At 34.6% G+C, this 24,552-nt stretch overlaps 2 protein-coding genes across 2 annotated transcripts in view; one reads left to right on the top strand and one right to left on the bottom strand.

The window, feature by feature from the left end:
• LOC128216614 (LHFPL tetraspan subfamily member 3 protein-like) overlaps nt 1–18,062 on the bottom strand; it is a 32,213-nt gene extending 14,151 nt beyond the window's left edge. Inside the window, exon 1 of the mRNA XM_052923239.1 lies at nt 17,440–18,062. Within this exon, the coding sequence (XP_052779199.1) occupies nt 17,440–17,851 (412 nt within the window). The 5' untranslated portion in view covers nt 17,852–18,062. The remainder of the gene's footprint in view (nt 1–17,439) is intronic.
• LOC128216610 (origin recognition complex subunit 5-like) overlaps nt 1–24,552 on the top strand; it is a 61,431-nt gene that overhangs the window by 12,787 nt on the left and 24,092 nt on the right. Inside the window, exon 5 of the mRNA XM_052923232.1 lies at nt 23,131–23,418. Coding sequence (XP_052779192.1) covers nt 23,359–23,418 — 60 coding nt within the window. The 5' untranslated portion in view covers nt 23,131–23,358. The remainder of the gene's footprint in view (nt 1–23,130; nt 23,419–24,552) is intronic.

Here is a 24,552-nt window from a genome sequence, read left to right as displayed (position 1 = left end):
AAATTTATAATTCTTACTGTTCAAAATCATGCACTGTTTGGTCAAAGAAGACCATCTTACTTCAGAGGTGACACAATGGTTCAAGGACATTCTGGACCTTATGTTACTTTTATTTTGATAAAGAAAAGCAATTTCTCCCACACTTTTTTGTAAGGTGTGTCTTATAACAGATTAAATTTATAGCTCTTCAAAGCTCTGACTAAGCAGCATATTCAAGGTCTTTATAAAGTTGTTGCATAAGATATAGGACAGTGTTTTGTTGTTTTGCCTTTTCTGCTTCAAGGTTCCGTATTATTGACATAATTTCTAGGGTTTTATAAACAAAGTTAACTACTAAATCCTTGCTGTAAAAACTAATTAAAGTGCATTATTTTATGAAGTTATTGAAAGGGAAATGGAATGGCTTGATATAATTTTGATATTTTAATTCAAATTGTTCCAAAAGGTTTAATATATGCATTTTAATGAATTATAGTTGACAAGAGTGGAAAAAGTCCACAATAAAAGATATGTTACAGCATTGGAGCGACTTTGCATTCAAGCCATTGCAGTCTTTAAGATAGCCAACATGCCCAAACAGAACGATATAATAGGGTTATTAGTACTGGGTTTTGATCCAGGAGGTTGTATTCGACTCGAGTGGAATTTTGCAGATTCGGATTTCAAAATCTGCCAAAATCCATGACAGTCGAATACGACATTCCGAATCAAAACGCAGTACTAATAACCCTATTATATCGTTCTGTTTGGGCATGTTGGCTATCTTAAAGTCACGATCACTTAAAAGCCATATGTTTTCATAATAAATGTCATTTTAACGACGCACTATTTTGTTTTATGACGTCATTTTAACATTGCGCAACGATACTTGTTATGACGTGACGTCACAAGGGTGGAATACGGACTATCGTATTTTGCGATATGTATTGCGTGTGGATTTATGATGGGTATGTTATAAATATATATACTATATGATAAATATGTATGACCAGGAGCGTAGCTGACTGTATGCAAATACACAGTTGGGTAATGCAATTTCGACAGGTGGAAGTTTTTGTCATACCCAGAATTTGAAATAAAAACCAAAGGTGGGTAGGGAGTGAAGGGGTAAATATGCTGCCCATCAATCGATCTGCTAACTCACAAATTGGCCCTAGCTACGCGCTTGATGACATATGATTATTTGAAACAGTCAAAGATGTGGTCAATATGACAGTGTTAAAGTACCGGGGAAAAGATCCATAAACAATGAAAATCTAAGTAACATATTTGCATTGTGTACAAAAATATGAGGTCCTGTTGTGATAGCTAATAAAAGCGTCTGATAAGTTAGTGCAAATCATCTGCATGAATATCCACTACATGCATGAATAAGCTATGCTTGCATGCGACATAATCATAATTGAATTTGATAATGATATGGTATGAAAATAAAATATTTACTATCGCAAAATCTAGTAACGCAGTTTATAGTCTGCATTTTGAGTACACGGCCAACAATTAATTTGAACTCAGTGAATGAGAAACATGTTTTCAATGCTACATATATCAATGCTCCCAGATTGTTGCTTCTGTCACTAATGCCCTCGGTATCAATGCTACCATTGACAAAGCTCTCATATCAAGAAAACCTTTACCAATACCTCATCGTTTATGCTATCTTTACCATTATCAATAATATCCTGACCAATATGCAATCTATATATAGATCCTACTAATGTCATTTGCATTTTATATAAATGCTACCATTGCCAATTGCTCTCGATATAAATGCTTCCATTACCAATTGCTCTCGATATAAATGCTACCATTGCCAATTGCTCTCGATATAAATGCTACCATTACCAATTGCTCTCGATATAAATGCTACCATTGCCATTTGCTCTCGATATAAATGCTACCATTGCCAATTGCTCTCGATATAAATGCTACCATTGCCAATTGCTCTCGATATAAATGCTACCATTGCCAATTGCTCTCGATATAAATGCTACCATTGCCAATTGCTCTCGATATAAATGCTACCATTACCAATTGCTCTCGATATAAATGCTACCATTACCAATTGCTCTCGATATAAATGCTACCATTACCAATTGCTCTCGATATAAATGCTACCATTGCCTATTGCTCTCGATATAAATGCTACCATTACCAAATGCTCTCGATATAAATGCTACCATTGCCAATTGCTCTCGATATAAATGCTACCATTACTAATTGCTTTTGATATAAATGCTACCATTGCCAATTGCTCTCTATATAAATGATACAATTACCAAATGCTCTCAATGTAAATGTTACCATTACCAAATGCTCTCAATATAAATGCTACCATTGCCAATTGCTCTGTATATAAATGTTACCATTGCAAATTGATACAAATGCTGCCATTTTCAATTGCTTTCGATATAAATGCTCCCATTTCCAAAAAAAACAACCTTTACCAACAAACTCATTAACAATAATACCTGAAAACAAATTCTCTTATACTCTAGGCCATCTTTATCAATGCTCTATTTATGAATGTTACCAAAGCCCTCATTGTTAATGCTTTCCTTACCATTGATATTGTAATCAATATAAACTCCACAAATACACCTGAAAAACATAAAAGATGGGTTGTGACTAAATTTACAACAGAATTTTCTATGTTTGCATTACATACACCAATTAAAAGGACCTGTCTGATCAGCCATTTAACCAGTAACATACTCAACTAGAACAGTGAATTTTATGGAGTTCTTAGGGTCAAGTAACACATTGATGGTGGAATGCACAGACTCCTTAATGTAGCTGTGCAGGAGGGCACATTAAACTATGCTGATAGGATAAATACTGGCTTACATGATGCCTCAGGTAATAGAATAATGTAACCTGAATGTCTTGATGTGTATGAAAGGCGACTATAAATTATTTGCTATATCTTTATTCCCCCTCTGCCCCCTCCTTTTTCAGTAGCCCCTTAAATTACATGGACTTGTTGAACTAGGGTCTCTATTTGTGAACGGGTCTGATACTATCAGGGAAACAGCGTTTATTCATACCAGCTGGTGTTGATGTAAAAAAGGGAAATAATTACGATGGTTTTTGTGGTTTGTCTAGAAACACATGTTAATGGTCCCTTATGCTAGAAGAAAAAGCATGAACACATTTAACGGTGAAACTGTGAGTCATGTAAGAAAAATGAGGGAAAAAAATGTAACCCCTCACCCCCATTTTAAAGATATGGGATGAAAATCTAGCAATTAATTAATATTGGCATAAGCAGCATTGCATTGCCAAACAAATGAAAAATAGTCATTGTGCTTGACATGAGACTTGTGCCTACACATTTTTTTTTTCAAATTTTCGGGGGTCCTTTCATCAGACAAAATATTTACTCAGGCAGGCTTTCATAAGTAGATGAATTAAGCTGAAAGATTTTATGTTCAACAGACCAAAATAAGTGGCCAGGGCTTATGAATTCATTTTTAAACACTTGCCCTTCAATTGAATAGGCATTTATTTGTATTGTACACAATTTTAAACTATTAAGTATACATGATCTTTTTGCATTTATGATTTCACAGTCATTTTTATGCCATAGTATTTCATGTAGGTGGTTTTGGAATGTACTATAATTATAATCCATTCAGCAAATTAAAAGTTCATGCCTTTGTGGTCATCATTCTTATAATTGCATTTGCATTCTTTTAACATACTTAATAATACTTGAATTTACCAGTCAATTTTCAGTAATCTTGATAAAAGGTTAACAAAGAATGCTTGTATCAAGTTGGTTTGAAATGTGTTGCAAATACCTTATGTGTATTTTTTTTCCCACATTTCATGCTTTCCAATTCTATCATAGTAACATTTGTTGTAGTTAAAGAGATCAAACATGATCATATACTTTAATCAGTGTTGCAAAGAATGGAGGTAATTTTGTTGCAATTTCAAATATTGCACTGCAGTGCAATGTTTTATGCTGAAAAGTTAATACATATTACTTCAGTCCTTTTAGTTGAACAGATTTCAATCAGACAATAATTAGGGAACTTATAGAATAAGCAATTAAAGCATATGATTGCATAATTTAACAAAAGCTGCACTGTCTCCTACATGTGCTACACTGTCTTCAACAGAAGCTACACCGGCTCTGACATATGCTACACTGTCTCTAACATATGATACACTTGTCTTCAACAGAAGCTGCACTGTCTCTTACAAAAGCTACACTGTCTTCAACAGAAGCTGCACTGTCTCTTACAAAAGCTACACTGTCTTCAACAGAAGCTGCACTGTCTCTTACAAAAGCTACACTGTCTTCAACAGAAGCTGCACTGTCTCTTGCAAAAGCTACACTGTCCTCAACAGAAGCTGCACTGTCTCTTACAAAAGCTACACTGTCTTCAACAGAAGCTGTACTGACTCTTACAAATGCTACACTGTCCTCAACAGAAGCTGCACTGTCGCTTACAAAAGCTACACTGTCTTCAACAGAAGCTGCACTGTCTCTTACAAAAGCTACACTGTCCTCAACAGAAGCTGCACTGTCTCTTACAAAAGCTACACTGTCTTCAAAAGAAGCTGCACTGTCTCTTACAAATGCTACAGTTTTCAACAGAAGCTGCACTGTCTCTTACAAAAACTACACTGTCTTGAACAGAAGCTGCACTGTCTCTTACAAAAACTACACTGTCTTGAACAGAAGCTGCACTATCTCCTACATATGCATCACTGTTTTAACAGAAACTGCACTGTCTCCTACTTATGCTACATTGTCTTTAACAGAAGCTGCACTGTCTCTAACAAACTCTACACTGTCGCTTACTTCTACAACTCTGTAATAAATGCATACTACAATGTCTCTAACACATATAAAGTGTCTCTTAAAAGCTATACAAAGTCTCTAACACATGCAAATATGTCTCTAGCACATGCCACAATGATTCTGTTTTTTAGCTAGAATCACACCCACTTCACTTGCTTTCCTGGGTAACCAAAATCTGGAACCATTTTTGATGCACCGACATTCATTATCTAGCCATTTATGTTTAAACACTCATTTATAAAATCATGCATGAAATACCTCATTCAACTTCAAAACACATAATGGTTTATGCTTTTTGTAAACACAAATAATGGTAATTGTTGAACATTTTCAAATTTACCTACAATACTGTGAAGTATGGCTGGGTGCTTTGACTACAAACAACAAGCTGCTCTTCTACTCTTAAAATGTTACAGGCCGTCCATTTTGATTTGGTTGATATTATAAAGGATTAGCAAACTCGGCAAAAATCACTTAAGGCAATTTTAGATCCCAATGATTAAGAAAGTTTTCGACAGTTGATAAAAGTTTTTCAATGGTCAGAGCAACGAGGCGGTTTTGTAAAGTGAATAATTACGCTACCTTCATTTTACAAAGTTTGTAGCATTTATTTTCATTGGGGTTATGTCAACAAATTTAACTACACACATTTGTATTCACAATTTCATTCATTTAAAGCATTGTTATCCAAAATCAACATGTTCAAGATTAGTTTCTATCCTTAAAATTTGACTCTTCACAGTGAAGTGAAAGGGCAGAAAACATTTCCAAATTTGTAAACTATATCTTACTTTACAAGAGGCTGGATTTTAATGCTTTACAAATTAGTTTTCCCAAAGGATTAAGTATATGATATACAATGAATTATCATAGTTGACAGGGTGGAAATAGTCCACAATAAAAGACATGTTACTGCATATGAGCCTTTGTATTCAACCCTGTGCAGTCTTTAGGATAACCAACTTGCCTCAAGCCTGGGACAGTATTGCCAAAGGGCAAGTGAAAAATTCACTGAGTTTGCCCTTATGGCCATTCAGTTTAAAGCTTGGGCGCTGGCAGAAATAAAACCATTGATATAATAACAAGAAAAGGGAACAGGGCTTTGTACCAAAATTAAAACAAATTTATACAATTTTTATTAGCAATCTCAATGGTCATTCCAACCTTTTATAACTTCAGGAATTTTTCCTCGTTAAAACTAAACAAAACAACAATGCCTATAGAAAAACAGTCTTGTTGAAAAAAACATTTTTATAAAAAAAAGCCATTTTAACAATCATGCAAGACTTAGTGAGAGTGGCTACTTGAAGTTCATTGGGAACCGTCAGCTCAAAAGGGCACCAAGATTAAATGTATTAACGCGAAGACTGCCTTCAAGGGTTCGACTCATTGTGTAATATTCTGCGTTACATTTCTGATTGTCACAAAAGTTGCCCACATGTTGTCTTGGATATTGTGAATATGGGCCACCCCAGGTTAAAAACTAGTTCACTAGGTCAAATGATAGGCAATATTTTCCCCATGTCTTAATTTCCATTTTGGTTTCATCAAGTCAAAAGTTTTTTCCAATTGATATGAAACTTTGGCAGAATGCTTGTCTACTTGCTGTCTTGAACACTTGTGAATAGGGGTTCTCAGGTCAAAAATTAGGTCACTAGGTCAAATTATGGAAACAATTTCCCCCCCTGTCACATGTTCCAATGATTTTTTTATCAAATCTTCATAAAACTTGTACCAAAAATTTGTCTGCATTGTATCTTAGGCTATTGTAAGTATGATTCATCTTGGGGGGAAAAACTAAATCATTACATCAAATGTTTGGAAAATTCTCTCCCTGTTCTTATTTGATAAAGTGTGCCATCTGGAGTCAAAAACTAAGTATCTGGGACTTACTTTTTAGGAAAAGCTGATGTTTTTATAAAATGTTCATTTATCCTCCCACAGTTTCTGTTGATCTTCATGAAATTTAATATGGTTATTTGAATTAACAATATCAATGATAAGGATAAATATGGGTCTTCTTGGTTAACACTTGCTCAAAACTTAATTTTGCAAATTTGCATCATTCTTCAAATAAAAAAAATCCAGTCTTAATGCAGCTTTAGCCAGCAATTGCGTCTTGGTTTCCTTTTAGAAGAAAATCCAGTAAAATCAATCTTCAGGTCAATATTTCACTGCTCCAATATTGACAGACTTTTATACAATTTCCATGCAAAGGGAGCAAGTCTATAGACATGACAAAACTGGTCAATTTGTTTTTCATGATTTTTGTATTTCAGCTCTACCGAAACATATTGTAAGAGTTAAACAACTGTAACGTGTGAGGCCAAAGACACAACAGGTCCCTGAGAGAAATGCATGCTCAACCCTGAAGGGGTCGACTGGTCTTATATACAGTATATTCTCCATCCACACAGAGAACTGGTTATGCCAAATTGCATATTAACAAGTACATCAATGTACTATGAACCACTTCCTCCTACAGTGAAATGTTAAACTATGAATGCACTTCTGTCTAAAGCAGAACGTTACACAACATTAATCCTGCACCAAAGTGATTCCAGTGTTTGATTAAGAGCAGGGATCATGTGATAAAACTGGCAGCTGCAAGGCTTAAAAATCAGGGGGTGCTGTAGACCACTGCCACAGAAGCAAAACTTGCTTTTTAGAAGCCCTTTAAAGGCTCTTCTGACTTAAAATTTGAAGCAAACTTGAGTGTCAATTTCAACAATGACCATTACCAAAATTCTTGTAAGAGTTTTTTCCCTTGACTAAGACATTAATTTTTTTTATCAAAATGATGCATTAAAATATCAAGTTTTTCACCATATTTCATGATTTGGTGGTGGTAAGCATGTAAAAGACATTGGGTTAGACAATTGTTATGGGTAAACGTCAGCCAAACGTCACATGAATCATACATTAACATGTAACAAAGCCATTTAGACCTTTTCAGTGACAAGAGAATGTACAGTTTTAAAATCTGCCTGGACATGACTAAGAACTGTTGCCCTTTCTGGGTGATAACCAGTACTATCATTAACAAAGCTCCAACTGGGGATCGAACAAGATACCTTCTGGTCCAAAGGTATAGTTATGGCTGGAAGTACTTATCAAGCATCTATATGAAAGTGTGCAAAAAAAAATTCCCACTGGATTTTGAAAAGGGTTACAGATTCAGACAACAAACTTGGACATTCAATTTTGTCAAAATCCCTAGAGTGAGCTGTGCCAATTATCAACAGTTTGAACATTTTATTTGAAAAGCGATGAACAAAAAAGTAAGTTGTTTGTAGAATGATGGGTCAATGTGAATGCCTTTGTACATTCAGAAGATGTCTGACCTGTGGTATTGTACAAATCACACAGCATGAAATATAATACCAATAGGATTAAACACAACAGAAGCATACTACAGTACAGTATTTAAAGATGTTGCTAAGGATTAGTCTCTGATGAAAGAAAATAGTAGGTTTTGAAAGATAAAACAGCTTGTAAAACTGAATTAATGTACTTTCTATGGTCTGAAAGGTTAATTTGGCCTTGGTAGCTTGCAGCATTAACTGTCCAAATGTGCTATTCTGGTTTAGACCTTGCGTTGTTAATCCTTCGAATTGTATGGTATTTTTGTACTTTTAATAGGTTAGTAGCTGGCTTTGAAATTCTGTTTAGACCTTGTAATGCCAACTGTTATGACTGTGTTATTCTGTTTATTGACCTGATACATGGTTTACCATGCTGTCTTTGATATTCTCTTTAGAAGCAATTAAAAATGCCAAATTGTTGTGTTCTGCTATTATTTGATAGTCTTGTTCATCTTTCAACATTAACTGCCCTTACTCGGACAGTCTTGTTGATCTTGCAATGTTAACTGCCCTTACTGGCATTGTACACTTTTCTATCCAGTAATAAAAAGTCAGTAATATAGTGATATTTCATGTGAAATGAAGAAACTGTGACTATGCAGTCTTGATCAAATTTTTGTCAGAGATAAATATCATAGTAAATATTTCTTGGTTAAACATGGAAAATTTCTTGATCTATGAACTAACTTTTGTTAATTGTATTGATATAAAATCATGCCTTTGTTTGCTTTTGGGAACTTCTGTCAATGAAAGGTTGATCGTCTTGAACTATTTAGTGTTTAGAATACACTAAAGCAAATATTAGCAAAAATTTAAATTTCAAATAGCTGCATGGAAAAGTAATTGATATATGAATTAAAGGGTTTTGCACATTTTATTGATTATGTGGATTTTTTTTATGTAGCAATGGATGTTAAGTTCTTAAGTGTAACAGTTGAAGAAATTAATTCCATTAAGCTGAATGACTTATTAATCTTGATTTCTCTAAATCAACATTATTTTGTCATGATTATCATAAAGATAATTTTCTTTAAAAGTCCAAATACTCTTAACGAATTTAACTTTTACAAAAGTTATACCAGTACAAAAATGGTAATTTAAAGGGGCTTCAGGTTGTTGGTTGAGCGCGGTGGTTTTGCACTGACGTTACTCATCAAGGTGACCCTGGTTCAATTCAAGGCTTCAGGGTGCAAGTGAGTTTGATTGGTGGTCTGTTTGACACCAAGCCAGAAAAGATGATTTTTCTCCGGGTTCTCTTGTTTCCCCCAACAACACCCAAGACCACACTCGGGTAACATTGTTGATATAACTTTCTTCACAAGCGTTGTAAAATAAATAACGTTGATTTTTTTTTTGACCATCCTAATGGACTGTCAGTGTCCATATTGTAGGGTTTTAAGATCTCACTACTTTCAGTTTATTCTGTTGATCACCTTTATTAAGACGGGTATGCTTATGTATTCAGGCATATATGATTTAAATGACCCAACTTATGGACTTGCCTAAATTAAATTGATGTTGTTCAGTCATTTCATGTTTGCTGACATACCATACTATCATGCCCTGGCTATATATATAATCAATCATCGAAGTACTGAATAAATATTTTAACTGTCAAACCGGTTTGATTGATTTGTTTGATATAGAAAAGAAATTTTGAAATTGTCTCAAAATCTGTAGTTTAGGGCTAGAATAAACATATTTTGCTTGCACACCGGACAAATATTTCTGTCTGGACTCCCTCCTCAAGTACAACAATGCACCACATCTTATTTCTTTAACTACTTAGCATTTGGAAAGTCACTTACGATATTTCAATAGAGCATAATTGAATATTTTTTCAATTTGAAATTTATTCACTAAATGAAAATAAATGATCTTTAAACAAGCTGAGTTTCTGAGGAAATAAATAGTTGATGTAAACATCGAACTAAAATTAGTTCGCCATGATTATGAAGCCAGTAAACAACGATAGACTGTGTGTTCCTGGTCAGAATTGATTGCTTCCATACATGCCGTCGGGGCTGATATTTTGATCTGGACCAGAAACACACGATAGTTATTATTATTCTATTAGCCTTATAAAGATATTGAAATTTTGTAGGTATAAAAGGAAAAGGAAGAATAACAATGTCTGAACTCATCCTTTTCAACTTTAAAGAACCGTGCACAACAATGTGATATCTTTTCTTGCTGTTTTAGAGTTTATAAAGGTCTACCGATGCTCATTCATTGCATTACAGCCTGATCCCGTTGTGTTTGCCATTACCATTTAAATGCCAAAAGAACATGATTTTCACATTGAAATCACATTAAGATTAATTAATTCGAGATATAGAACAAAGTAAGATAATTTCTTTCAAACTGTGGTCCTATAATGATTATAAACCTGTATAATCATGAAATGTGTTTAATTCTCTGTGCTAATGCTTTAGTACCTAACATTTTGTTATCTGGAACAGTTTTTGAAAGATGTCCCAACCAAATATTTAACATACAGAAAACATTTTTGAATTGAAATTTTGATAATTATATCATTTTTTTCAGTCTTTTTATCTGATAGGGTGTCCTATACTTTCAATACACAGAGTGTTTTATTACAATACAGAAGATCATTTATAGAATGCAGACGAACATAAAATGCAGACAGGCATTATTACAATGCAGAGGGGCATAAGTACAGTGCAGACGCATTATTAGAAATGTGCAGCAAAAAATGGTATAAACATTTGAAAAAGGATATCATGCAATAATGGAACTGTAAATTCTTTCATAGCACAAATTTTTACCTTCATAAGTACTGTAATTTATCATGCAATTTCAATGCTTTACTGAATTAAATTCCAATCTGTGGAATTAAGTTCTAGTTAGCATGCACTCACGCTGGTGAATGATCATATCTTTGTTCGGCCACGACAAATTAATCGAAAGTTTCAAAGCAAATTTAAAAAAAAGGGGGGAGGTGACCGCAAAATTTGATTTATTTCAAAAGATGTTCTCTTTAGCCATTTATGTGCATAAGATATGTAGGAAAATGACTCCCAGAGCTGTTAAACAAGATATAACATGTTATATTGGTCATTATTCAAAAGGGGTTTATGGAATTGATTTTAAATAATTTCTTCTTTTTTTCCTTCTCAAGAATCATCCTATTTTGGCCTTAAAAGGAGCAACATTTATTTTTTTTGGAATAAAAGAATTAAGCGAGGCGGGGCCTGAGAAACAACATTTTTTTATATTTGGCCTTAATGATATTAATTTTTATTCCTACTGTCTGACATATTAATGTCACAATTTTCACCCACATTTCAGCTATTTCTACTATAATAGACACACAATTATTTAGAACTATTCAGAACCGGTTTTATACGGATCAATTGTCACTGTTTGTATTCAGAAGGACGTATGTCATGTTTGTTCAGTGGATTTGTCTGTAGGCAGAGCGGAGTGCTGTTGACATTGTGATTAAATTAAAAGGCATTTACACGATTTTTAAGTCTTTCGCAATAATATAGAAGTATTTTTTAACAATGTTGCAGGATTCAAATAGACCTTTGCAACTTTGCAACATTATATATACCCAGTCACTTAATTGAAGCACCCAGCTGCTAGGGTCTTGCTGCACCCTCTCCTTTTAATGGTAGCACACATATGCGAGGGTCTTAGCTAAAGAGTTATGGGAGGGTGCTGCACTTTTAATGGTAGCACACATATGCTTGGGTCTTAGCTAAAGAGTAATGGGAGGGTGCTGCACCCTCTCCTTTTAATGGTAGCACATATATGCTTGGGTCTTAGCTAAAGAGTTATGGGAGGGTGCTGCACCCTCTCCTTTTAATGGTAGCACACATATGCGAGGGTCTTAGCTAAAGAGTTATGGGAGGGTGCTGCACCCTCTCCTTTTAATGGTAGCACACATATGCGAGGGTCTTAGCTAAAGAGTTATGGGAGGGTGCTGCACCCTCTCCTTTTAATGGTAGCACACATATGCGAGGGTCTTAGCTAAAGAGTTATGGGAGGGTGCTGCACCCTCTCCTTTTAATGGTAGCACACATATGCGAGGGTCTTAGCTAAAGAGTTATGGGAGGGTGCTGCACCCTCTCCTTTTAATGGTAGCACACATATGCGAGGGTCTTAGCTAAAGAGTTATGGGAGGGTGCTGCACCCTGTCCTTTTAATGGTAGCACACATATGCGAGGGTCTTAGCTAAAGAGTTATGGGAGGGTGCTGCACCCTGTCCTTTTAATGGTAGCACACATATGCGAGGGTTTGCCATTATCTCTGGAGTTTGAGATGTTCCTGAGGGATAAAACATCTCTTGAATTATGTAAAACATTTGTAACCTCTTATTTGCAAAATCAGAAATCGAACGCGAACATTAACATTGAAAATGCGATTTCGAAAATCTTTCTATTTGAAAACAAATCTGACAAACACTTTATAAAAACACATAATGAAAACCTTATTTTGTTTTGCATCTTGAACCAAATGTTATAATGCTGTAGCTTGAACTGTATATACAATGTAGATCTCTTTCATGACTTATTGAAGGTTGTTGCCTTGTATCCCAACAGTTCAGTACTGTCTCCATTATCAAGATATCTTAAGTGGAATGAATAGAATCAATCATGATAGGGTTTTTTGTTGGAAATAAGAGCCTAGGGGAGTGTTTGATTGCAAAAGTCATAGACCCTAATTTTGGGCAATCCAGAGACAAACACTATATGAATTCATAAATTCTAACTTCATGTTATAACCTACATTTCCAGCAAATGAGGGCGCCTATTAGCTTCCAATAATAGTACAAGTGCACCACTTAATGGTAAGGATGTGCAGTTTAACAACTTAACAGATATGATTTATGATATTTTGACTTACCGCCTGCTGGAAACAGAATCAATAACAATGCATTATGTAAATTCTTAAGCAGACAAATTTTGATGCAAGACATTAAAAAGAGGGGACTGAATAGGTTTAAGTGTGAATATATATTTTTCATCATTCCAATGAGGGTGAACACAAGTTTACACATTCTTATAAGTGATTTAAATAAGCAGGGATGACATGAATTGATATAAAATATATTAAACCATTGTGGGTAGTTTCCAGGAATAAGTCAATTAGAACAGACTTGGACCCTGTGCTTCAAACTGTTAAAATTTCTGACAGATATGCGAGTGAATCTTGAGCAATTTTCAAACACAGAGCGTCCCCTTGATAAAGGGAAATAACCACTGCATTCCTCCAGCAATTAGTCTAAATCAAAAGGCATTGAATATGTTTGGCTGTTTCTTAAAAAAAATAACCATGTTATATACTGATCACGGACATCAAAACAGTTCGTTTAAAATATAGACAAGGGAAAGTTGAAAGCAATGTGTTTTTGATATGTATTTTCTTTTCTTAAAATCTAAAAGTAGATCTATAGACTCTTGCCCATTGAAAATTGTAAACATGTATCCCTATAGACCCAGCCCAGAGGTCGCTGATGGCTAAGAAGGGTCCTCTCGCTTAGCTTGCTGCGCCCTTCACAATCAATAAGATTTTACATACTGAGTAAGATGTTGCAAGTTTTACTTAATGAATAGTCAAGATTCATGTAGGAGATTTTAAAATACTTTTTTGATACTTTTATTATATTAATAACTATGTTAAACGTTCAATACGACCTATGGAATATTTGATCCATGTTTTTTATATCTAGATAAGTGACAATGCTTTGAACTAGTCCAGCTAGTTTTCTGATTCTTTACAAATAAATTTGGTTGGTAATAATGTCATTTAGACCAAATAAAAATGATGTTGTGTTATAGGCTAGGTAGGTATTAAAAGGACTCGCTCATGTTTTGGCACTGAAAACAATTTTCCCGGTAATGCATCTGAAAACATTTTTAATGTGTGCGGCTAAAGACGCAACAGATCCCTTCGGAGAAAATCATGCTCATCCCTGATGGGGTCATTCAGGTCTTATACACAGTATATTCTCCGTTCACACGGAAAACTGGTTATGCCAATTTGTATTATATCAAGTACATAAACGTTCTATGAACATACATCTTCTGCCTACAGCGGAACGTTACACAACACAGACCACCTACAGTGGAACATTCCACATTTATGTTTTGATTTTTGAACTCATTGATACGGAGATTGCAGAAAAAAATACAATTAAAAAAACAAAAAAACCTGGTTGTAGTGGGTTATTTTTTAGTCAAGAAAAAATTAGAAAAACTATTCTTTATCCACTCGCTGCAGGGACTCATACATAACCTATGCATATTGAAACCTTTATTGACAACATTGGAAGCACCACATGGTAAAGTCAATTAACCAATCACACTACAGTCTTTTGTTTAATAGTGCTAATAACATATTTTAAAATTGTGGACTTCAAAGACAATATTTGAGCATATATCAACATTAATTTTGTTGAAGGGTTCCCGCCATCAGTATCTTAGTTTTAACACCTGTAATGATTTGCCACAGCTTGTTTCGTAATAAAAAAGTTGCTTTACAAAAGTTCCTTTTTTAAGCAAAACATTTTATTTTGGAAAACTATTTAATTCTGTATAAAGTATGTATATCGTTGTATTCTGACATTTATGTTGATGCCCAGAAAGTAACAGTAACAAAACAAGTAAACTGTATCACTTTGTATAAATAATAAGTCACAAAATTGGCAAAAGCTGCACTCTCACAGCTTTACCATTTTAACAACTTTTTTATTTTTTGTCTTGGAAAGAGCAAATTTTTGCGTACTTATCTGCAAACCAATAATATAAGATTGCTGACAAAAAATCAGATCGTAGATTTTCATCTTTCCGTTTGAAAATTAATGTTTTATGTGTTATTAACAGTTAAAGAAAAATGCATAAAATTTCAATTTTTGAACTTATATATAAAAATCTGCGATCTGATTTTTTGTCAGCAGTCTTATATAACTGGTTTCCATGGATTTTCAATCTGTGAGAGTGCAGCTTTAAAACTTGTAAATAATAAAATGGTAACGAAAAAATAATTAGGATCAATATTAAAAACGGGGTCTGTCAGGTAACTGTTGCAACATTATTATTTTTTTGGCCTTATAGCAAATGTAATTCAACAAAATGTTTTTACCTTTTAACCCTTCACTTGTCAAAACACTGATTTACTATACCCATGAAAAAAGCGATTTATTAATTTTACTTCTCCATACTCATCTGTTCCACATCAGGGCAGTCTTTATCCAGTACATGTTTAAATAAAGATATATGAAAACTGGTTCAATTGCCACACTCATGAAAACATTCAAATTCGATTTAACTTTTTAAGGACTTGTACCATAAAAAAATTGTATCTATTAAATTGATTATACATGGCATAATTCTAATCATTAAATCAAGATCAAACTTCAGATAGAAAGCTAATATTTGTAAAAGTAGGGTTTAACATGAATTTATAATTCACATGGCCTGAAAGGGACTCACTCACATTTTTTATGGTCTAAGACATCAAAACAATATTTCATTAGTAATTTAAATAAATGCTTGTTAAAAAAAGTGATCAAATGTAGAAATCAATTTATAAAAAATGTGACAAAAAGCTCTATTGAAGATTTCAGACTTATAAAGGCCGCATCATGTTGTGTGCCTCTAAACAGGAACTATTTTTTAATTTCCAATTTCTGGGCTTGTCCCTGTAGTTTTCATTGTAATGTAACCAAACGCAAATAACAAGAGGATAGAGAAAAACAACTTGCCGATTAAATTGAAAATCGATTATGACCAAATACAATCGTCGCTGATTTCAGGCCAAACCAATCATTTTTAGATTTTAATCGATCATTGGAACATCACTTCTAAGATTATTACATGTTGTCTTGAGGTGGAGAAACGTACTACGATAATTTTTCTATTAAGCTGTAAAACTGCAAGTCTTTTAAATTAAGTGTGCTAGGGAATGATGGCTGATATGCGATTTCATTGGCAGGAAATGTAGGTTATTATATAAGATGTATTCTGACTGGCTGAACTCCACAAGTGCTTCGATGTGCAAATGCACTTATAATGTAGATTGTTTTTACAGTGGTCATATTATGAGAGCCTTAAAGTGTTCTTGTATGCCAAAAATATATCAACATTTGGGGAGTACAACAAATTGGACAAAATGTAATTTGAACTATTTAGTCCTCAGCTTAACACAAGTTGGAAGGTATGTAACAAAGTCTAAAAAGAAAATTCTTTGTCCCACCCCAGATACGTGGATCAAATAAAAAAGGATCAGTATGTAAAAAAATAAATCAAAATACATTTTGTTTTGAAAGAGGTGGGAATAAAACATCTACCATGACTGCTTGTGTAAGATAGGTTCATCAAAACCCCAGTGCGTAGGCGCACAGTTCTGCAGAAACTCATATCTCATTTTTCCTCATAATTAGCACCCTTCGCCCGGGTTCGGATGAACCCATCTTACACCACTCTGAACAATGGAAGATACTTAAAGTCTTTGACCCTTTCCTTGCGCATATAGGCCTTACTGTGCACGTGCACTTAGTTAAATACATTCAAAGCTATGACACAGACCCAGACTTCACCCCACCCTCCTATTCTTTTCATATTATGTCTTTTGAAATGGGAATTTCTAAATAATGATATGCAATACCTTGCAGCCTTATCAAGTTGCATGTCTTTATAGCTCTGAATTTGAATACTTTAACAGTTCTATAATGCAATTAATTATCACTTAAATGGTGATCCTGAAATAAAAACCTCGTATATAAAGGTAAATTATTAAAGGTCTCTGTAATAAATGTTTAGGTCATATATTAAAATATGAAAAGACATAGATCACTTTATAATACAAGGTTTTTTTGCAAATGAATTCGGGAATGAAGAAACTATTTGGTTTAAAGCCTGACAAAACAAAAAAAAAACTGTTTCATGGTCAAATAAGTTAGCAATTTAACATATTGTCTCCAGATATAGGATAATTTTAGAACTGCATGTTTCTGCACCACAACAAGAGGCAGTTGACGACAATTTTTCTACTATTTTTCTTCAAAAATAACCCAGACAAGTTAAAAGAAAAAAGTTCAGGAAAAAAAACTACTAATGATAAATTCCTATATATTCTTTGCAAGCTTAATAACACAGATTTTTAGTGTTTCACTACCGCCAGCACAATATATGGGGAGAAAGTTCCACTTGTATACTAACCTGAAAAATGATTAACTAGAATGTGCCTTTTAAGATTTAGATAAAGAATGTACGCATAAACACTAACCTGTCATCAATTCCAAGACTCCACAGATGACAAAGACGTAACCCTTCTTGAAACAGAAGAACATGACCAGAGCACCAACAACGATCAACATGAAGAGAGCCGACACTCCTACGAACACTGTCGTCGCCTTGAACTCGTCAGTCAGGATTGTTTCGAAGGACGTGAATGAGCCCTCGCAGTTGTACGACGCATCAATGTCATCAGGGAGGCAATACTGGTAGACTCCCATGTGCCCGAAGCCTGGGCTGTCTTCAGTATCACCGATCCATTGTGGCTGGGTGAAGGCCAAGCATACGAGGACGCAGAAGACAATGGACAACACAGCCCATGCTACAGCAATAGCACGGTGATTCTTGTTGAAATGGTAGGCGAAAAAGAAGAGAGTTTCACGATCGTACCTTTGCATAGCCATATTTCCAACTGTGTTTGCTTACTTATTGGCAGCAATAAACGGACAAATAACGTCAGTTTATGACAAATGACTTTTTACAATGAAAGCGAAAAACTGGTGACAGCAATACTTGAATTTCCCACTCCACACACTCTGGCTCAGTCAATAAATTTCTGCTCTGATGATAATAACCGTCTGTCACCTGGTACAATGAGTGGTAGCTGCCAAATATGTCCAAATACACCCTCCGGCCACACCTCACTGCTTTAAACCTACCCAGTGGAGAAAAATCCACCAGAGCATGAAAATCTCATGGAGTTTACTGGCTATTGTTAGTTCAGGTAATATGAAGTACAAATATACAGTGTGGTTCCAAAAGTTTTGCGTAGGTTGTTCTAATTTTAAAATGTCATTTTTTAAGTTCTCATACTTGCTTACTTTTAGAACAGCTTTATAATTTGCTTTTATTCTTCTATTTGCATCATTTAAGGTGTACAAGGATATGACTTTCATATGCTTGAACAGATTTGCGTCAAATTGTAAAGTAAGGATGCTGTTTTTCAACCGTGTTGAATTTTATATCTAGGATTAAAATGTTTCATTGAATTCAGATAATTATCTTATAAATCAAAACCATAACTTTCCATTTTAAGAGAAGAAAAGGAAAGCAAATGTAGATGAATAGCTATTTTTTTCAAACCATTCTCTAGCTGTATTATGTGCGTATTTTGCAGTTTTATGTAAAAAAAACATTCCCTTGAAGTAGCAAGCACCAAAAACATTTGATATAGATGTACAAAAAAATAAATTCAGTACAAAGAAGCAGCTGCAAACAACATTTGCCTTGACGTTGTTGTACATTGTTTGACGATGTTTGACTTGACATTATTGTACATTGTTTGGCGATCTTCAACTTTACATTGTTGTTAATTGTTTGACAATGTTCGACATGATATCGTTGTACATTGTTTGACGATGTTTGACTTGACATTTTTGTACATTGTTTAACAATGTTTAATTTGACATTGCTTGGACATTGTTGGACTTGAACTTGCTTGACATTATTGGACTTGACATTGTTGACATTGTTGTACTTGAAGATGCTTGAAATTGTTGGACTTGACATTGTGGGACTTGACATTGTTGGACTTGGCATTGTTGGACTTGACATTGTGAGACTTGACATTGTTGAACTTGACTTTGTTGGACTTGACATTGTTGGACTTGGCATTGTTGGACTTGACATTGTGGGACTCGACATTGTTGGACTTGACATTGTTGGACCTGACATTGTGGGACTTGGCATTGTTGGACTTGACATTGTTGGACTTGGCATTGCTGTACTTGACATTGTTGACATTGTTGGACTTGACATTGTTGGACTTGACATTGTGGGACCTGACATTGTTGGACTTGACATTGTGGGACTTGACATTGTTGGACTTGCCATTGTTGACATTGTTGGACTTGACATTGTGGGACTTGACATTGTTGGACTTGACATTGTTGACATTGTTGGACTTGACATTGTTGGACTTGACATTGTTGGACTTTACATTGTTTCACATTGTTGGACTTGACATTGTGGGACTTGACATTGTGGGACTTGACATTGTTATACATTGTTTGTTGCTTTTCATTTCCATTAACCCAGTTAAAATCTTACTGGTATTTTTAAAATAGAAAAAAGGTATTTCCAGAATATTTTATTTGCTTAACATTATTGATCCTGTTTTTAACTTAAAATAACATAATAAAATATGTCCCTTGTTGTGTCCCTGTGGTGCTTGCTTTATGGTGCTCTTGTTAATGCATTATAATGATGGTGAATAAATGAATGGCAGTGATCAGTTAAAAATGGGCGTTTATATCCATTTCTATCTGCCTAATGGTTGCACCAATCTTCATTACATTTTGCACAACTGCACAAGACACTTTACAGTTTTGATAAATTTAAGTAGGTAAATTTGATTAATGAAATAAGATACTTAAGTGAGTTTACGCTTAAGAACTTTTGAGAAATTGGGGCCTGTTCTTTTCTTTATGTTCAACATGCAATAATAAATTGAATAAGCTTGAGAATAGTGTGATGAATAATTTTGAACTAGCCTGTACATTGTGGTCAGTGCATTGAATTCTGGAGTATGGATTAGTATTGGTCATTTGTTCATGTACAAACAGACATTGGAAAACAGCAGAAATCTTGCTTGACCAGTTCTAAATATAGACATTGATGTTGTACTGACCATATGTAAATCGTAAACCTGTAAACCTATAAATTGTGTAGGCGATTCATAAAGCCTGTATTCTTATGTCATTGCGACTCCAGTTGACCAGTGACCATTTCAAACATGTTTTGTATGAACAAGGGGAGGTAATAAAAGCAAAATTACTTTAGTATTATTAACATTAAGCATGAGTTACTTCTTAACCTTTGCAGATCATGGTGGATAATGGTATATTTTATTCAATATCTTTATAGATATTTCGAATACCTGATATGGCTGAGAGGATAGATAGATCTAGATGTTTAACCATGGTGAGAAATGTTGAAAGTGTCGGGTCAGATCAGCTGATCACTTGACAAAATTTTGATGTTTGAGATAAGAATGTTTAATTCAGAAAACACAGAAAATAATTTGAAAAATGAAATCTAGGTATTAAAGAATATATTATAAAATATAAAAATCCAATGTGTCTATAGAATTTTACATAATCATTATCCTAATCATACACATTTTTAGCTCTTCCATTTTTTTCCAAAAAAAAGTCAAAGGTTATAATGTTCTGGCCTTCAGGTGTCGATCATCAGCATTGTCAGCACTTCTTACTGGGCAATAAATGGTAATCTGTTATACATCTGCACATGAATCTTTGTGTGTGTGTTATCAGTGACAATGCACACATGCTTAGCAAGGCCTGTAACCCTTGCTTTAGTAATTAAAAATTGAGTTATATTCCTGAATATTTTTAAGATTTCGGGTAAAATCTTTTACCTTAAAGACATTTAATTCACATGGAACTGAATAAAGTATGCATGTTACCAATGACAACAGGCAGGCCAGGGGCGATTCCAGGATTCCAAGTTAGAGAGAGCGTAACTGCATACCCATTTTTCTTGTGCCCTGCCCTTAGAAACGAAATTTATTTGGTTTAAAGTGTTGGCAGGGGGGAAAATTTTACAATTTTTAGTTCTAAATGGTGCATTTTGGGCATAATTTATTACTTTTTTTGCTTTATTGAAATAACAAGTAAACTTGGACGATTGGGGGGGGGGTGTTAGTGCAGACCATTTACAAAGCTTACAACTTTTGTTTTAGTAATAATGAGTTATGCCCCTTGACAGTTTGAATATGTTGTGTAAAATCTTTAACCTTTGCCATAAAGACATTCGCAGGAACTTAATACACGATATAAACCAGTAAACACAAGCACATGACTTGAATGGCCTATAGCTCTGACTTTAATAATAAATGACTTGTGCTTCTTGGTTGTTTAAAAAAAAATGTGCAAAACTTAAACCTTAGCTTTTACTCAATATTATATATTTACATGGAACTTAGCACACATGTAACCAGTGACTGTAAGAAAACATTTGTATGGGATCCTATCTCTTTAATGATTGGTGACCTATACCTCTTGATTGTCAAAAAAAGTTCAAAGGTGAAATGTCAACCTTGTGTAATTTTCTACCATGAGTTACATGCAAATCATCAGCATTCTTTGAGCTTAGACATATGGGTTATATTTGCAAAGTGCATTGAATAATAGATGGAGTAACTGAGCATGCAATCAATGGCATTGACATAGAACTTTATTGCTTTCTGTAATGTTTCGGACATTGGTGGTGACTAATCTTTCAGTGACAAATTGTCGCAAGATCAAGAAATAGAGTTGAAGACAAGGATAAGAAAACTTATTGAATTGAATATGCTGTTTGCGGATTTCAGTGATTTGTGTTACGTAATCAACTGATCAACTAGTAAGTAAGTTATGGAAGACTGTCCGGTTAGCGCAGTGGTTAGCGCACTCACTTCTCGGCCTGGGTGCATGTTAGTTTGGGTGGTGGCCTCCAAGCCATACAAGTGTTTTTTTTCCAGACACTTCAGTTCCCCCATATACAAGACCACACTCTCGCATAAAATCGTGCAAACGAGAGTGATTGATATCATATTGTAATAATTTGTTTCACAATCATTGAAAAAAATAAGTTTAAACTAAACTAAACTAGCTATAAGAAATATTACCACCTTAAATTACTAATATTAAAAGGACTGTACACCAGATTGGCACCAAAAAAAGTTTTTTTCTGTAACGAAACCTCGGGACAATTATTAAATGAAATGTTTTACTCTTTGATATCATAATTGTAAAAAAACAATACCTAAATGTAAAAAAAAATCGAGTCAGAGACCGGGTTCGAACCGGTGTCGCCAAAATTGCAGTCCAGTGCTGTATCCGCTGTGCTACGAAGGCTCTTTACTCTACACAGTTGGAAAATTTAAGCTATATACCTAACATGGTCATATCACGTGATAGCATCGACTAGCATAAGGAACGAATTCTACTAGGCAGACATACCTAGTAATATTTTTTAATGGAAAAATACGAAAAAACTGCGAAAAATAAATTAATTGTAAACTATTTGGTACTTCAGTTAGTAAGTTCAAATGCATTGTACACATCGATACCAAGTTAATGTCAGTTTTCAATAATTTTCTTTTTTTTCCCACTGTTTTAGCCTACGGAGTACAGGCCCTTTAAAAAGTGATCATAAAACACAATCCTTGATGAGAGGCTTTCATTGTGTGTCATGTGCCTGAGTGCTGGAAAGTGTTTTTGCATACCGGTCAAGTTTTGTCACAGGTCATGTGACCTGAGTGCTGGAAAAAGTGTTTTTGGATACTTGACAAGTTTTCTAGTCATGTCACTGGTCCTGAAAAAAGTACAACGGTACAAATCTGAACCCATTCAAACACAGTTTGAGGTCTTTTTTAAAGAAGAAAAAAAAACCTGTAAAGGCTTTGACTGAGATAAAGCCCACAAGGTAACATCTGGCTCCCCCTAACGGGAATCAAAACAGCAATTAAACAACAACAATAAATTGGAAACTTAATTTTCAAATTAGGAAAAGAATTTGTATGTTTCAGTATTGAAATTTAGACTGAATTTTGGCCCCTAAATGATCAGAAAATAAACACTGTAGCCTCAAATGCTGTTTTGGCGTATTAAATCCTATCCTTACTTAAATCTCATGAAGGATACTAATATTTTGGTTATTCAACTTTACTTTTTTACAGGTGACCCTGACCATACTGTGTAGTTAAACGGAGAATTCAGTCGACCATCAGGAAATTTCGTTGGTTACCTGCAAGCCCCGTTGATTCTCAGGGCCGTTTGTTATCTTTGAAAAGATTTCACAGATTAGTGTTTGAAGCTCAATTATCATACATCTTGAAAAGTTGAGGCTGGAGGCAAAAAAGTGATTCAACAAAGAATAAATCAAGATCGTTCCTGCAAACAGAACTATGGACCGCATCCAGTGTCGAGACAAACAGATCACCCTGCTTAGTAATCTGTTCGGGCAGGTTAGTTTCTATTTGTACTTCAATATTAGCAAGATAAATGGAGAGTAGAGAACCTTAAGGCATTTTAGTTGTTGGCGAAAAATTTGTGTTGGAAATATTATAGTACTATGAAGAGAAATTGATCAGCTTTTCGCCCACTTTAAAAGTATCATGAAATGATTCTGTATTTACTTAATAAAAGAGTGGGGACATGAAGTATGATCGTGTAGGGTTTACGGTTTATCTCCTGTAGAATTATTCATTGTATGGTTTCTCTTATAAATGTTGTCATTATGTTGTAAAGAAATGAAAATGTCTTACATTTCGGTAAAGTTGTATTTTGAAATGAGACTTGGTCCTGTGGTATGTTATGAATTGATGTTTCAAGGTGCTTTTGTAATATGAGCCTCAGAATCTGATTATTGTCATAAATAATTACAGTTAATATGGTCGAGTGCGGGGGGGGGGGGGGGGGGGGGGAGCTTTCCTTAGCCAAAATTAAATTAACAAATAAATGTTTATATTTCTCATTAGGCCAAAAAAATAAATATTGTGTACATCTTGTCCAAAAACAGGCAGGGTCTACAAGAAGGATTCTTTATCTTCTTTTTTTAATTAGCCTTTAGGCCTTTATTTGTTTATTCTATGTTTTATGAACCACCAGGATCCACAACTGATATAGGAGAAGAAGGGGAGAAAAAATTAAATTTAAAATTTTAAAACAGCATTTTATTTTTTCGTCGGAGCAGGTGTCACCTTTAATTATGCCCCCCTTCGAAGATGAGGGGTATATTCCTTTGCACTTGTCGGTCGGTGGGTCGGTCAGTCGGTAGACCAAAGCTTGTCCGAGTGATAACTTAACAATTCCAGGACGTATGGTCATCAAACTTGACATGAAGGTTGGGCCTGACCAGTAGATTACCCCTATTGATTTTAGGGCTCATCGGGTCAAAGGTCAAGGTCACAGTGACCTTTAATTGTGAAAGGATTTTAAAGCTTGTCCGAGTGATACCTCAACAATGCCTAGACCTATGGTTATCAATCTTGACCTGGAGGCTGAGCCTGACCAGTAGATGAACCCTATTTATTTTAGGGGTCATCGGGTCAAAGGTCAAGGTCACAGTGACCTTGAATGATAAAAGGTTGTCCGATTGG

This window comes from Mya arenaria, chromosome 14, assembly GCF_026914265.1.
Source record: "Mya arenaria isolate MELC-2E11 chromosome 14, ASM2691426v1".
NCBI classification, from domain to species: domain Eukaryota; kingdom Metazoa; phylum Mollusca; class Bivalvia; order Myida; family Myidae; genus Mya; species Mya arenaria.
Note: the sequence above shows the minus strand (reverse complement) of the source record. Positions and strands in the feature narration are given on the sequence as shown.